This window comes from Dinoponera quadriceps, unplaced genomic scaffold (genome assembly GCF_001313825.1).
Source record: "Dinoponera quadriceps isolate SergipeBrazil2010 unplaced genomic scaffold, ASM131382v1 scaffold1290, whole genome shotgun sequence".
NCBI lineage: Eukaryota > Metazoa > Arthropoda > Insecta > Hymenoptera > Formicidae > Dinoponera > Dinoponera quadriceps.
This window is the reverse complement of record NW_014555424.1, coordinates 31,732-48,018: the sequence shown is the minus strand read 5'-3', so window position 1 is coordinate 48,018 and position 16,287 is coordinate 31,732. Positions and strand designations below refer to the sequence as shown.

Genomic DNA, 16,287 nt, shown 5'->3' with positions numbered 1-16,287 from the left:
TCTTCGACTAAAGTGAAGGAACAGACAGGAGACGGATTCACCGTTAATTGCGGTATCGTCACTACCGACGTTAAATGCGATCGTCCGGCCGATTACCGTTGCAATGCCGAATACCGCTAAGTGGGTCACTGTCATACGTTCGACGACCGGTTCCCGTTTGAACCACCCGAAGAGAAGCTGACGACACGGCGAACTGAAAGAAACTGGCCCCACGAAACGCCGCGTCGCGATTCCTGCCGGGGTTTCGCTCCTTCCTCCTCCTGCCGATTCGCGATCATTGCCGACGTCATCGTGTGCGACCACCGCTACCGCCGTATGATGTCATCCACCGGATGCTGTCATCGCGAGATGAGATCTTCACCCCGAGGAGTTCTACCACCGAGCTTCTCTCTCTGCCGAAAAAGGAACCAATGCAACGGGGCCTCGATAGTAACAGCCAGTCTCGCATCGTTGGAAAGAATGAACATTGCATGAGTCATCTGCGACATGATTATCTTGGGCTTCTTCTACAAAACAGCCGAGCACTCATCTGCTTTGTAATTTAATTACCTGCCTACAGGCAGGGCCCGAACGGATTTAAATGCGTGCCGGCGTCACGGCGAGCGAAGGTATTCCGTCGGTTAACCTGGCCCAGAAACCAAGCCGGAACTGCCGGTGGAATCAATGACCTTGGCGAGCGAGCTCCGCTCATGGTCGGGAAGAAAGTTTCACGAGAGCTTTCGTCGATGCCGGTCATTGATTCGAATTTTTCAATAGGCGCATTTCAACCGAATACAATTTTACATGAAACAAATTTTACTTTATATATTATAAGAGTGATCGGATCAGTCCAGTGAGAAGTACCTTGGATATCGTAGGATTCCTTCATGTCCACAATATGATTTCAGACGTTCCTCTCAATATTAGAAACAATCGGCTCTAATAAGCTAAGCCCCGGTTAATTATAAACATCAATTTCCGTGGATATTCCGCTCAGGAGTAATGCTCAGGAATGTTGCGTATATTTCAGAGCAGTGGAAGATTCATACTCAAGTGTGTGTAAACATTTATTAACAGTTCGAGCGTAATTCAATTTGCGTTGCGTTCCGTGAGAATCAAATTGTCAAATTAATAGAATTTCATTCGCGTGAAATAAAATCACGTTGGAACTGTGCATTCAGCGCGGTTGACGCACTATGTCCGGCATGCGTGACGTACTCACCTACCGCAAGAATGCGAATTTCCATCGGTGCTATCCGTGAGATCGCATTTAGAGATCCAGGCCAGTTCCTCCGCCTCCTCCTCGAAATCCGCTCCGTCGTCTTGCTCCGCAATTTCTCTCTTTGGCATCGTCGATGTTTGCGAGAACGCGAATTCCAAACGCTACTTTCCTAATACTGACATTACATTTCAATCTTTGATGAAATCTTTCTGTAGAACTTGGCGATATTTCGTTAGTGAATCTTCGTCGTAAAACCTTTTCCAATTATTATCAATGTATCGCGTCTGTTTGTAACAAATAATCTAATATATATTTATTCGATTTAGTAATTCACTAGATACCTGCAAAATTAATTCTAATATTACTAAAACAGAATTTGATTAGAACTGAAGAATATAACGAGAGAATTCTAATTTTGCGTACTAATTACGCGTATTGTCTTTCTCTCTTTATAAATATAGAGATCGACAAGCATTCCATGAAAAATTTCGAATTTTATTCCCCGACAGGTGCCACAAGTAATGAAACCTAACGAAAATAAATAATAACTTTCTTACGTGTCCAGATCGCTCCAAGATTGAGAAATTTAAATTTATTCCCTTTGTCGCGATACAGGTGGCGCCAGTGTCGAGGTTGTATACCATATGATCATGTATCACGTGATATAAACGGGTGCATGCTGCGGCAAATTGATAATATAGCACCATAATGCTTAAAGAACGAATTAAAATTTGTTGCGTCTGCAAGAAGAAGGACGTTCCTTACAAATGTCCTACGTGCAGGAAACCTTAGTAAGTAAAACCACTTTAATTTTCTTTCTCTGAGGTGGGGTTAGGTTGTTTAAACATGGTTAGAAAACTCCACGGATAAATATTTGATTTCCAGCTGCTCTGTGGCATGCTGCAAAGAGCACAAGGCTCAAGTTTGCGAGCCTCCGAAGGTATCTGCAAATCTTGAAGAACCTCAGGAATCCAACAATATTAAGCAGAGATATTTGTTTCCAACGGAAGACACTGTACCTGTGGAAAAGCTGGAGAAATTACGTGACAGCAATGAGCTGAAGCAATGCCTCGCAAATCCTCATGTGCGCGAAATGCTAAAGGAAGTTGTCCACAGTCGTGATCCTACCAAAGCAATTGCGAACGCCATGAGAGAACCTATATTTGTCGAGATGGCTGATGCTTGTCTGAAGATTGCGGAGTTGCCAGAAGAGGATAGACCATGCTGAGTGATGTGTGTGTATATTTTCATATTTCCTATGCAAAACTGTAATATATTGTAAAACAATATCTGTAGAGTTTTCCATTGTCTGTGTGCGACAAAGGCTAATTATCAGAAAACCGTATCTTTATAGATATATTTTTTTTACATAAACAGATATAAACGGATCTTAAACATGAATGGAGTGTATTTCTCTCTTTATGAAGAGACGACCTTAAGATGTATTACGCATTAGGTGGATATTACTTTAAGTTATTGGTGCAACCTTTACGTTTAATGATATATAATAAGGAACAAAACGCGGCTTTATTTCGTGAAGAAATAATCTTTTCTCTTTTCTTTTCTTGAATTTTTAATTAGAGTTCCGAATGTTGAGAATAGTAGGACGAGACATAACTCTCGACGCCCTTCGGTATCTGCGCACAGTCCAATTCAGCCTGCAGAGCATGATATCTCCTCCTAACGTGATGTGCTGCCATTTTCGGTTGCCTGTCCCTCGTGAAGATCCCCTTTTTATTTCCGCCCACTCTGGTGTACGCTGTAACGCGCAGAAAACATTATCGATGAGAACCATAATTTTCTTTCGGTTAGTTTTTTATAAATCAAGAATTAGCACATTACTCCGCTTTATTTATTCATCGTACTCACTTTGTGCGGTACGAAAATCGGCGAAATTCCAGATAAATTCGCCAATGAAGAAGCCCTCGTGTCGCAATCGATCGAAGGCCTCGAAATGTCTAGAGAATAATTCTTTTTGGTACTCCTCACTCCATACGTACTCCGGTAGCTGCGAGGTACGAACGTTTTATGAAATAACTGCGACGATGATACTAAGAGAAATATGTTTTGCTAAATACTTCATGTAAGCCGGGCATGGTGTCAGCTCCGTACTCGGACATAAGCACCGGCTTATTGTACTTTTTGTGCCAGGCCTCGGCTTCTCCTTGAACCCTGTCAGTGATCATGTCTAGCCTGCCGGCGTTGCTGTACCAAGCGTTGTAGCGATTGAAGCTGATCACGTCGAGAAATTGACCAGCTTTGTCCTCCTGTGAATTACAAAGTCAGCAATCGTTTGTAGAAATGCGCTATCTTTTAACTCGTTCGTACAATTTCAAATTTTTATTTATATGTCAGTTGCAACGGTTACCTGCACTCCGCGAGCCAGAGCGATAGTGACCGGTCTGGTGGGGTCAACCGCTTTCGCGTGATGAGCGATCTGCTTGAAGTACTCCTTCGCTTGGAGCAGCTGGGTCCTCGGCTCGTTAGCCAAGGACCACATGATCACTGACGGCCGATTCTTGTCTCTGCGGATGAGCTCTGATATCGAGTCCTTGTGACGCGAGAGCAAGGACGGCGTGAAATTTTCCGTATCGACTGACGGACACTCATCGATCACGAGAAAGCCGAGTCTGCAAAACATGCGTGTGTCTTTCTTAATGAGAGAAAAGACGCTTTGTGATATATTTATTGGAGTATCGGAGAAAATTCCCAGTACCTATCGGCCATGTCGAGGTCCTCGTCGCTGTAAGGATAGTGGCTGGTTCTGTAAGCGTTGGCGCCTACCCACTGAAGCAGTTCGTGATCCTTGACAGCGGTCACGAGGTCGAAGCCGCGTCCTCTGATGACCGAGTCTTCATGTCTGCCGAAACCACGCATGTATACCGGTCGATCGTTCAGCAGGAGACTCGTGTTGGTCCACACGAGGGTCCTGATGCCGATCGGTAATCGGTAGATATCTGGCTTGGTGGCGTTTATCACCGATAGTTTCACCTTAATAAAGATCAAATGTTATTTTTGCGAATTAATATTTGTCTATCGATTATTTGCCGAGTAAAAATTTACACATGTTTGAGTAAAAATGTTTCACTAGGTATAAATTTATAATTGCTGTATCTCATCATGAAAAGAATTCTTTTATTATAATTTGTAATCGATAAGAAAAGCAAATGAAGCAACATACACACGAAAAACGCCTAATATTTGAATTTTTTTGCTGATCATATTATTATGAAGATCCTTTTGAGAAGAAGTTTCTTCATACTTTTATTTACATATTACATGAAGCCCATTACAAAAAGTTGATATGTAACACTATTATTGTTACTGCTCCTATGAAGTTCGTCATTGCTATCCAAAATATCTCGGAAGCTGTTGAACCGATTTAGCTATAGTTTTGCATAGATATTCTTAGTAAAATTATTTAGTCTTTGGTGTAGGATTATATTTATTTATAGTTTTTTTTTTTTTTTTATAAACGAGAAGAGGAGAAATTTTTGGCGAAAAGATCGAACTTTTGACTTAAAATGTTAATAACTTTATCAAAAATTAATATTAAAAAAATTAGTTACTATAAATGTGATAAAAAAAATTAAAAACGTTTTTTCAAGCCGCTTGAGTGTACGTTGCCCTTAATATAATTTAATTATACCGGCTACACAAAGTGATCTCTCTAAATGTTGAAAATTAATTTCAAAATTGAATTGGTTTCTCATACTTCCAGAGTGTAAAGGTATCCCGGCTTGGGGTCCATGCCCCTGGGCCACCAGAGCCTGGCGAGTGGAACTTTCAAGGTGCCGGACAAGCCGTAGACAGGCTCCTTGATAGCCAAAGTGTCCTCGGCGTCGTGCAACGTGATACTGCAGATTGGTGTCTCCCCTTCGCGCAATCCAGCCGGTTGTACGATGTACTTGACGATTCCCATGTCACCGATCAGGCCCGTCCTCACCGTGATGTCCTCGACGTAAACGCGCGGCGCGGTATACAATAAAACGGACCTTCGCCAGGATATACAGCGGTAGTTATTATTTTTTGTATACGAATACATTTTTTAACGAATCGTTCATTTCCCTGTGTCGAGCGAAGGTTGCTGCTCGAATTGCCGGATTCGCTACGGATTTAATTCTACCGGAATAGTAACGTTCGCGCGGTTGAGATAATCTCGGCGAACGAATCGTCCATCTCCATTTTTTCAGCGTCATAGAACCGAAACCTTCTTTTTTTCGCAAAATAACGGAAATCTCGTGAACACGATCGCGATCGTCGTAACGCATCAAATGCTCTCTTGAATTTTTGCACAAAGGCAACGATAGAGATCTATTTGTGGCGAGTGAAATTCGTGTCGCTTCAGAGAAGCCGAAAAGTCCCTCGTATGTGACGCAGCAGCGAATCGGGACAACGCGATTACACGTGCCGTGTATTTTCCCTTTATTCGATCTAATCTTATCAAACTTGTATTTTTTAACTGGCACTGTGCTTTCGAAGATTGAAAATCCGATTTTACGTAACGATCTTATCGATCCATGTTAGTCTCTCCATTTATTTTTCGCCGTTTCCAGTCAAAAAAAGACTGATAGCAATTATCAATAATTACCTGTTAACTAATTAACTCTATTACTGATTAACAGAATTATTTCAAGTGACGTCGAGTTGAAAATAAACGACTAATTTAATCAATGACCGTTCGATTCTTCGTCTCACCTGTGTATACCGGCGTAGTTGAAGAAATCAAAGGTGTAAGTCTGCAGGTGTACAGTGCCGTTTTCGACTGGCATCTCTAGAATCTTGCCCTGAGGAACACTGGTTTGCAGCAGTGTGTTGTCTACGGCGACGGTAATGCGATTCTTGCCGCCGAAGGTCACATACGACGAGATTTCCGCCTCAAAGGGCAAATGGCCCATCTCGTGGTTAGTCACCAGGTTGTTGTTCACCCACTAATGATGCGAAAGTGTAAGTAATCAATGTACTACAACATTAAATGCCACCGTTGCTTTTTCTCTCCACTTCGTTCGCGGTAGAAGAAGCGACTGGTCACATTTAAGCATACGACTCGTTGACGGGGTCATCGAAGACGCGCGTAAACGAAACCGTGTAACAAATTTCCCCCAATGAATCAACCGATCCAGGTTGCTTACCACTTGAGCGAGATAATTAACTGAGCCGAATCTCACGAACACCCGTTGATCCTTCCAAGAAGAAGGCACGAAAAACGTCCGCTGGTACCACACAGCGCCTACATGGTCCCTGAGATCCCGCGATGTCGTGATGTCGTTATAGGATGACGGTACGGGCATCTTGATCATCTCGCCGACCTGCGAAGATATATACATCTTGCGTGAGCGGGTCCTTGCGAGGCAACCGCGCAACATGCAATTACGCATGATTGAATTAATTATACGCGACTCTTGTGAGCAGGGCCGGTGAAAAAAGCGAGTATATCTTAACGCAGCAAAATTCGACAGTCGTGACGGAGATATCGTAATAAATAGCGCCGAAATGAATTTAAGCGGAGTCTCTCTCGTTAGTACTCCCCGCTCTCGGATGTAAGAAATGATTTCGGCCACAGCGCCTATATAATATTACATTGCCATTGGGGGGAAAAGGCGTCGCATAACGCCGGTCCTGAACGCCGCAAGTAATAATTCACTCGGAGTCTTCGCGCGAAATTAATAACCGGGTGTCCCTCTCTGCATCGTATTATGTAACCGTAAAGTGTCTCTCCTACTGCCTTCTAAGAATTAACTTTTCATTTACCTGGCCGCGCTTCTCTATCTTTCTTTTATTTCTCCGACGTACAATAACACAATTACTTTGATATCGCTGTTTTATACCTTCGACAATTCGTAGTCAAACCATTCTTCCCTGTAGCCCTTCAGTGCGTCTCCCACAGGCGATACGACAAAGTCCCATAATCCGTCGAGAGATCTCACCTGTGGAAAAAATCGACGTGCTATATTATCAGTCAGCGTAATCTAATCAAGCACGATGGCGTCACGTAAGATTTACCTCTCGGGATTCACTTTCTCTGGGATAGAGCAGACCGGGAAGCGGAGTCGGAAATGTCTCCTCGTAAGGCAGCGGCGAGATCTCGACCGGCGGCTCGGAGAACTCCGGCTCCGGTCCGGATTCGCCGGCCATTGCGGCGCCGATTAAGAAGAAGATCAAGTGCCACATCCCTCTGCGACCCTCCTAAACAGATAAATTCCCGCGGTGAGAAGGCAATCACTTATCGTTAGGATCAATCGCAAGTTTCAATCCGCTAGTGCTTGAAAGTTTTATCGGCTCTTTGCAGCTCTACCGCGTTAATGCGCGTATGCGAGTGATAACCAGCAGTTGAAATACGAGTTCTGACTAATGCGAAATATTGCGTCGACGATACTTGGAAGTTTGAAAACCTTTATCCAAAACATCTTCTTTCTCGCAGACACGTTTAGCGCAAATTTATATTTTAACGTTGCGTTTTGTTTGAATGTCGTTTGCTGTTCCGCATTCTTTACTGCAAGTAGTAGTTTGATGGCTGTCTGTCTTCACAGCGAATAGTTGTGTCACTATCTCGAGACGTTCCCTTCGAAATGTACGCATCGAATGTCGAGACGTTACTCAGTACAACAATGTGTTTAGTTTTCCGACTATCTGCGGCGACTCGCTACGGTCGACTGATACGTCGAACCTTCTCCGATAAGAAATAAGTATATCCGCATATTTGATAATAAATTTAATTGACTGTGACGTAACTTTTGTATCATTCGCGGTTCAAGCGATAAGATTCACTTGTTGGCAAGTTTGTTTTTCACTGGAAGTCTCATTGCGTAATATGGAAATAATCTCGTTAGGATGCGTCGTTGCTTCTCTCCGAAATTTTCTGCGATAAAGCTACTCGATTGTTATCACGATTATTCGGAATATCGATTCTTTTTTTTTTTAGTCAGATTAACAAGATAATTATACTTTTCTCGACTATCACTTCTATTTTTTCATATATCTCTGAACTTTCAACGACATAAAGAAGTGTCCGAGGAGGAGGGATTTGCTTAACAATCGCCACGGACTACCACGTCTCGTTGGACAAGTTTCTTTTTCTCTCTGAATTTTATCCGACAACCACGAGAGAAGACCGGTCCTTCCGAGGACGGCGATTCGTGTATCCTTTGACGATAGATGAGGTGAACGATCGTAATGAGACGTCTCATAAATTGTTGAAATCTGTTCCGACAAAGATTCCGTTCACCTCGTCCACAGTGAGAAAAAAATGTTCGCTCATCGGGCGATCAGTTTCGAGCTGGTTGCACCCCACACACACGTTCCGCAGGGTCTCGTTCGCAGCAATATCGGCTTCCTGGCACGGTGCCCTCCTACGAGAGCAGACTTCCCTTCCCAAAGCATCAAATCGTTTCCTCGTGTCGTACCGCCACGGCATACTGTGTGTCCCTAATTCCTCGAATAGACACCATTGTCCAGGCCTTAACACCCGGTAATAATATCTAGGTAGCACTGAAACCGCAATTTCGTTGGCCATCGAAAGTTCATTGCGTTTTCCCCGCAATTCGTTCGATTTTCTTATGATTAATTAAAAGGCCGTTCTTCATTATCTATCGATGCAGTTTCTACACGCGGCCTCGATCGAACAGTTTCTTCGCGATTTCTCTCGCTTTGAACAAGCGTAGATAATTCCCAGACCCAATTTCACGAGGCGAGATAATTGATCTGCGAAAGCGGAGGGCTTTTAAATAGATGATCGCATGCATTTTCGCTTGGTTGGTTTTATTAACACCGATATTCGTATCGAGAGCGCGGCGAAGTGTAAGAGACGCGATTACGCGACATGAAAATGGAGCAGTAATGATAGAATGATGCTAATATTCTGTACAGGCCGCATGTCCCCTTCGAAATTTTTAGATAACGAACGAAGACAATTTTTTCACGGAAATCGATTGTAAATATTGAATATCTAAAACGATCGCGTTTAGAATCCGCGATAGAATTTCGCGTTTTAATCGATAAAGTCGATTTCCGCGTTTAAGGTATGTGGGAGAAATTGCGTCGCGCATCTGGAAAATGAAGTATTGTTTGGGCGCCGGAATTTCAGTGGATTGCCGACACCTCGTCGCGAATTTATCGTTACCGTGCCGACAGATTTTCGCGACAAATAATTCACACGAACGTATATTTGTTTCCGGGAGACTCGCTGAAAAGAAGTTTCGCGATCATTTAGACACCGTCAACGAACCTTGCAGCGTTCTGTGGTATCCGAGGAGAAGTTACCGAAAAGCGGACCGATTCCAGCGTTCTCGAAGCTATCTTGACTTGAATAACTCGGCAGAGAATGTTCTCCCTTTCTTTCTTCGTGGATGACGTTCAGACTCTGCTTATATTTGTTTGATGGCGCTTTCACTCCTTCTATTTGCTTCCGTCCCGGATATACTATTTTTTCCCCTCTCCGTGTTTTGCCTCGCTCAGCTTCGCACTGAAAGCCGAAAGTCTCTCTTCCACACGCTCGCACCGACGTAATTTTTCGTCCTCCTCGTCTGTATCATAGTCGTGGCTGCATCTCACTTACAAACATCTCGATTTACATACGCGAAGCTGTGTATATTCAATCCTTATCGATTGCACTCCCGATGCTGCTAATCTAAATTATAGCGGATAATTTTCTCCATCTAGATCATAGCACCGGGTAGTCGTTTCAAATCCGCGCGGTGTTGACGCGTTCACCCGGAGACTGACTGCTGCACACACTCGAGCCTCGGGGCTCACCGAGCGTGACTACTCCGCTTCGTTCAACGCGGAGCAGAGTGGAGGTCGAAAATCTCGCTCCTCTCCTCATCGTCGTCGGCGAGGAGCTCCGCTGCCGAATAAGACGGGAAGGTCAAACCGCCCGTTTTCGTAGAAGAGATGAATTATCGCGATTTTCTTTCTCTCCCGAGACTTGCTCGAAATTTTAGCGCCGTTCAGCGTATATCCACCTCGTGAAACTGTCCTCGTTTGCTATGCATTACTCGTACGATTATCGCTATCGTGTGTACGTGTCTTGCATTTTCTCAAATTAACTCACAGCGTAACCGATAATCTTTCGGTCGTTTGCGCACAATAGCCACCCTACTTCAAGAATTTTGAACTTTGCTTGAAAAAATATAGTTATAAGTTGACGCACTCTGATAAATCTCACATTTCTACCATCTGATACTCGTAATTTCACTTTTTAATTGTCCTTGATTGTCTCGTAATTCAGGAATCGAATGACAAATTTTGCACGTTGGAATTTCGCGGAATATTAATTTTTCGCTAGGTATTTCGCGCAACTTTTCGTTTCTCGTCGAAGGAATATCTGCCTCGAGGGGCTATCGATAGACGATCTTGATGATTGCGGGAAGGAATTGCGTACGAAAGGTGGAAGGAAGGAAGGAAGGAAGGAAGGAACGAACGAACGAGTGCTCGGGTTAATGACCATCCGATAAGACGTCGGGGAGTTCGACGGTCGATAGCATTCTGCAGAGCGAGCGCGCCAGTCCTCTACACACGTCTTTCATAGACATTCGTTCGCATTGAATAAAGAAAAAAACAAAAATGCAATCGTTGCTCATACGGATTTAACTGTGTTTCGAACATTTCTTTCCATTTTATCGCTACCTGAATGTTTACAATTTCATTTATTAACATTCTATCTATATTAATTTATCCAAATCTTGCCATCAACATTTCCTTGTTCTACAACTTGTATGAATATCGTCGCATGCAATTTAACCTGCGTGTCGAATTAAAATCGCGCACTTTCAATCGGTTGTTCTCATATCGCGTCGACAAACAGGAGACTTCCTTTACCGACGCAACTGCATTCAGTTCGCGCCATTCTTGCCGAGCGTCTGGCAGTTGACGGTGCAAGCACTCGGATGATCTTGCGGCCTGTTAAATGAGTAGTAACGTTCACTTTCAAATATCCTACTTGCCATTATTCGGTCGTAGTAGCAATTAAACATTGTTATCGCGTTTTGCTATCTCCGGAGTTTTCGAAATTTCAGCGTCGTGTACGTCGAGTGGCCCATCATTGTAGTCGAATCATTTCCGTAATACGGTGTTACAAGTTGTTACCGTAAATTAACGTACTTCCCAACTGTGTTCGACACAAGTAAACAATGAGTGCAAATTACCTGTGAGATGGATTCTTCGATTGAAATAACCTATGAGGCAAGAAGGCCAAATTTATGCCATTTTTCGTCACCAACGTCGTCGATTAAACTTTTATTTGAGTTCTGTTCAGGCTCCGATTAAGGTTTAATCGCATTATTCCGAATATATATTGCAAGCAGAAGTCGGTGGAAGGAGCTGCCTCCTTTTAGCCGAACTAAAACGACTATTCGATGTAATTCGTCGCGTCGGTAAATCTTGACACGAGAATATGATCGGTACTTTTGAGATAAAGGAAAAGAATAAGATTGATTAACGTGAAGACGAGATTATATATGAATGAAACATTCATATGTTATTCGCGAGATATTAGATTACGCCTCTTTATGTAATATTTTCATTCCCTCATGTATATTTTAATTTGTGCCATTTTGTATCGCACTTCGACACTCAAGGGACTCTAGGACGCTTACGCGCAGGGACTCTACGTTAGCCTCGCGCGCACAGGCGAACGTCGACGACCCCTAGTCGTCATTGCGCGCGCGAACGGGTAAACTGTGTTCGGCCGTCGTGCTGGGTGCTTCGAGATTTTTTCATCGTGCGCTATCGAAAGTGCCGAATATTATTCGCGTCGTTTGATGCATTGCTTCGGTGAGCACGACAAGCTCCTTCAGGCTCGCAATCGTCGACCGTTATTTTCGAATATTCCGAGAGGAGCATTCGAGTGTCTCCGCATAATCGGGTATTATCACGTATCTGATTGATGACAGGAAGCAGTTATAATCCGTCGCCGGGAATGCGACAGGCCCTTCATGTCGCGTCGCTGGTTTGAACAGTCGCCATTACAGTTCCCGCGCAAAATGGCAGTAGTGATCGCGAATGTTGTGTGAAAAGTTATTTTCCGCAAAATCGTCGAAGGATTTCACCAGCTGCGGTGGCCCGACTAGGACGACGTCACATCGCAGATCCTTGATGGGACAGCCAAATCGCATCGCAGATCTTTGATGGGACAATCGAAGGCGTCGCAACGGCGGTGCAGTAATCGGTGAGTAAGTTTATCTTCGGAGAAGAATTACTTCTTCAGACGAAACAGATGGAGATTCTTTGATCGATGTGAAACAGTGCTATCTTAACAAAACTGAACTGAAAAGTAACGTTAATTCTATCTTACATTTGAAAATTATGGCGAGTAATTTATTTATTGAATTTACTTATTGAACAGAGATTTTTCGCCTGTGTCACTTGGAAGTAACATTACCCTAACAAAATTACCGGAAATTAATAATTTTGAGTTATACTTGTAAACGATGGATTTTTCGCGAATTTAATTTTACGGTTCGTCGTCACAGATAATGAAATTGAACTTGTTTTCCTAATTGTTTGTTTGTTTTAAATGGCATCGATTGCAAACTATTGAACGAATCATGATTTTAAAAATAGATTCAATATATTCTCTTGTATATATGACGCCAACATGTTTCTAGAACGGTAATGAATTAATTAATCACGAATTTTTGATTAATTTTTCATCATATGTTGAGAGAGAGAGAGAGAGAGAGGTTTCGCGCTAATGAAATATTTTATCTCGTTCTACGTTATGTTGAATGTAAATATGTTGTGACATTGTTAAAAAATCGTACAACAATGTAATATGAGTTAGTTGAGAAAGAATTTCGTTGTCTGTTTTATTTTCAATAGAACTTATTAGAAGTTATAAAATAAATTTATAAAATCATATTATAAAATAATATACATCATTATATGTAATTTTATATAATATGTAGTTTCAGTTAATCATAACAAATGGAGTACTGTAATGTACTATATCTAATAACTAATGTACTATATCTTTCTGGAAATTTTATTTGAACAAAAATTCATTTTATATTATTGATTGCCATGTGCCTCGGAAATTATGAAATATCCTTTTCATCTGAGGAATTTCGTCAATTTTGCATTAACGCACTTCAGCGAAATTGTCGCTGTCGTGGAATGTGTTTGTTAAATTATAAGCTACTCTTCTCTCGCTCTCTATAGACTTGGCTGCAATTTACAATCCATCGTTTGTGACGTTTATGATACCATAATTCACACGATTTATCGTGCCAATCGCTAAATTGCCTTTTTCGCGAACCGTGTATTTTCCGAGAAGCAGATTGCATTTCGATAATTTCGCACGTTAAATGCGATCGCGATGCAATGTGAATAATTTCGACTATTATCGTCGTATGCGGTAATCAGATAACATTACTTGTCCTGTCGTCGGATATTGATATGTCACGTAAATATTATATTTTACGCGCGAACAAGTGATTATGTCACATTTTCGTTGTGAATCTATCAGAATGAAATTATTGCACTTATAATTCGCTTCTCGATTTATCGAATATCGTTAATTATTCATCCGTCTGCTAATTTTGTTATTGCATATACTGACCAAAATTTAGGACCTACCACAAATGTCACCAGTGCGCTTTTAAAAACACTTTTTCACCCTTTAAATCTGAATATTGATTTTTTGCGTTTGCTCAATCTTCTTATATTCTTATATAAAGTCTAAATTTTTAAATGTATCTAATACTTTTTTAACTTAGCATTATTGAGAGCATGTTGTTATTTTCAATGTCTTTCTTCTTAACTTTTATCGAAATTTCCCATGTCAATAAGAAAAAAGTAAACAAATAATGAAAAAGGAAACTTTTCCATAATTTTATTGATTAGTTTTCAAGTCTAGTAAAAGAAGAATAAGTAATCATTTGTAAGGAGGATAATGTTATATTGCGAAATTCTCCATTGATTTTTCAAGTTCGACGGAATTTGCAGCATCAATGTAGAAGAAAAGTTTCGCGTAGAGTGGTTAATATTTATTGTGTACTAAAGTGCAGTACGTTAATTAACGACAAGTGTTACCACTAAAATTTGTCTCGGCGCCCTCGCTAATTGGCAAAAAGGCGATTGACCTTTGGGGCAGGGACACGGAGTTCACCACCCCTCGGAACAATCAGTGACTTCCGGCGTGTCGCGCCATGCCTGTGTGTGAATCATTTTGATACTTCTGTATCAATGTTTTTATCCCGCTGCTTTATTTAATACACTCATACCCCGCGATTTCCCCATTTTTTCTCCGCGGTACCATTCGTCATTGTTCGCGAAGGCGGCCTGACCTGTTCGTTATCTCTTTCTTTCCCTTTATCGCCGTTGAACGACGGTGATGCCCCGACCTTTTTACGGCTCTTTCTCTTTCGTTCTTTCTGCTTGACATTTAACGTCGCGATGCTATCTCCCATAGTGGTGATGCGACGTCGGGATTGTATTCCGCGAACGAAGAAAAACGTATTACACACAAATCAAACACGCGCCGTGTGATTATACATTTGCTCTGAAATTGAAAATCGTGAGGAGACTGAATAATACTTCTGCTCCGAAAATTTATGTCTTTTGCTTTTAAATAAAAAAAAATAATTGTTATAGATATTTATTTATCGTACATTATATAAATCGCTTATTAGGAAAATTATAAAGATTAATGTCAATTAAAAGGAATAAAATGTTTGTATGTTTGAATTTTTATTGAAAATATTTGAAAATAGAGCCTAGTTTAGAAAAAGGGTATGTAAGTATATTGGTAAATTAATCGTAAAAGAATACTTTTGGCGGCTTAGCAACGTAGATAAGAGGCAAAGTAAATAAATTTGCGAGAGTCAGTGCCGTGCCTACGTCGTGCCCGTCTACTGGGGCTCCATTTCCGGCAGTGGAGCACCCACACGTCTTCGGCAGGATGAATCCGTCCCGACTTATCTTTTAGTTTGTATACTTTTATCTGGCGGGAAACGGCTGGTCGTTGGCCCACACGGTGATTTAACGGCCATTCATCGCGTTGTTGTACTTGTTGACATGCTTTAAATGCGCGATGATACGTTTCGGGTTCGATGCGCTCGAAAATTTCCGCCGTATGTATGTGTGCATATTAATTGACCGATATCGCCAGCCCGTTATCAAGCGACCGCGACTTGCCGTAATTCGCCTTTCATTCCGGTCTCTTCCTTCAGAGCGCCGGTTTCATTTCTATAATGATGGCGTTATTTAATAATTCAATTGAAAGTACTGAAAATAATTGTTTGTTCAATCGACGGTCAAATTCAAACTACGACTTGATTTTATGTATTCTGATTTTACAAATGAATTAATCATTCTGGTCGGGATTAATTTCATGTAATTTAATTGATATATTAATTTTATGACTCGGTTACACCAATGAGACTGTTAAACATTTGTTAGCGATGCGAACGATCCACTGAATATTTATTTAAGAGATATTGCATGCGAATTTTTGAATAGAAAAATGTGTCTATATCTCTGTAATTATATTGAGATTCAGCAAGATTGCTTTTACATTGCAATCCATGTAATTAAATTGGGATTCAATGTGAAATCAGATTATGATAGACTTCGTTCGTAATTCGATACAGAGTGAATTAACATTTATATCACCTGCAGTAATTCATTTGCACTTTACTTTTGATTTTGATATTACCGATGCGAAAGTAAGCGCAAAGACATTAACTTTCCAGTATGTTGTTTTTTTTTCATTTTTCCAAAGTCACCATTTTCCACTACGAAGCTTCCCATCATATCAAATTATCCTATATACAATTTCACGCTGTACATAGTTCATAATAATCGCTGTGTTCTCTAATATCTCTCAAACAGATATTCGGTTACGCTTCTTGCAATATCAAATGCGTAAGTCGCTCGAGCGTGTTCGCACAATTAGTGTGCGATGTAAGATTAATAATTCTACCCTGTAACCCGCTGTGTATCGACCGCGGACGAAGGAGCGGGCGGGAGAAGGGAAAAGATGTCCTGCGAGTATCGTTAAGGGGGCCAGGTGCGTCCGTCATTAGGCTTGTGCGAATCCCCAAAAGGACACACATATGTTTACGTGGGTGAAGTGCACACACACGAGG

General features: G+C 41.6%; 2 protein-coding genes across 5 annotated transcripts; one reads left to right on the top strand and one right to left on the bottom strand.

The window, feature by feature from the left end:
* The first annotated feature begins 1,618 nt into the window (after positions 1-1,618).
* LOC106744141 (zinc finger HIT domain-containing protein 3) lies at positions 1,619-5,010 on the top strand. Of its 2 annotated transcripts, XM_014618627.1 has the most exons (3): positions 1,619-1,992; positions 2,087-2,436; positions 4,923-5,010. In XM_014618627.1, the coding sequence occupies exons 1-2, from the start codon at positions 1,910-1,912 to the stop codon at positions 2,427-2,429; spliced, it is 426 nt and encodes a 141-aa protein (XP_014474113.1). In that variant the 5' UTR covers positions 1,619-1,909; the 3' UTR covers positions 2,430-2,436; positions 4,923-5,010. The 2 variants fall into 2 exon arrangements, with proteins under 2 accessions (XP_014474113.1, XP_014474112.1); XM_014618626.1 differs by lacking the exon at positions 4,923-5,010 and having other exon boundaries at positions 1,624-1,992; positions 2,087-2,602.
* On the bottom strand, positions 2,687-9,722 carry LOC106744140 (beta-glucuronidase). 3 transcript variants are annotated; one of them, XM_014618625.1, is made up of 11 exons: positions 9,426-9,722; positions 7,205-7,387; positions 7,030-7,128; positions 6,334-6,510; positions 5,900-6,132; positions 4,917-5,196; positions 3,918-4,192; positions 3,570-3,831; positions 3,280-3,468; positions 3,071-3,209; positions 2,687-2,960 (listed from the first exon to the last, which is right to left on the bottom strand). In XM_014618625.1, exons 2-11 carry the CDS (start codon positions 7,370-7,372, stop codon positions 2,779-2,781), a joined length of 2,004 nt encoding a protein of 667 aa, XP_014474111.1. In that variant the 5' UTR covers positions 7,373-7,387; positions 9,426-9,722; the 3' UTR covers positions 2,687-2,778. The 3 variants fall into 3 exon arrangements, with proteins under 3 accessions (XP_014474111.1, XP_014474109.1, XP_014474110.1); XM_014618623.1 differs by lacking the exon at positions 9,426-9,722 and adding an exon at positions 7,594-8,317; XM_014618624.1 differs by lacking the exon at positions 9,426-9,722 and adding an exon at positions 7,696-8,317.
* Positions 9,723-16,287: the final 6,565 nt, after the last annotated feature.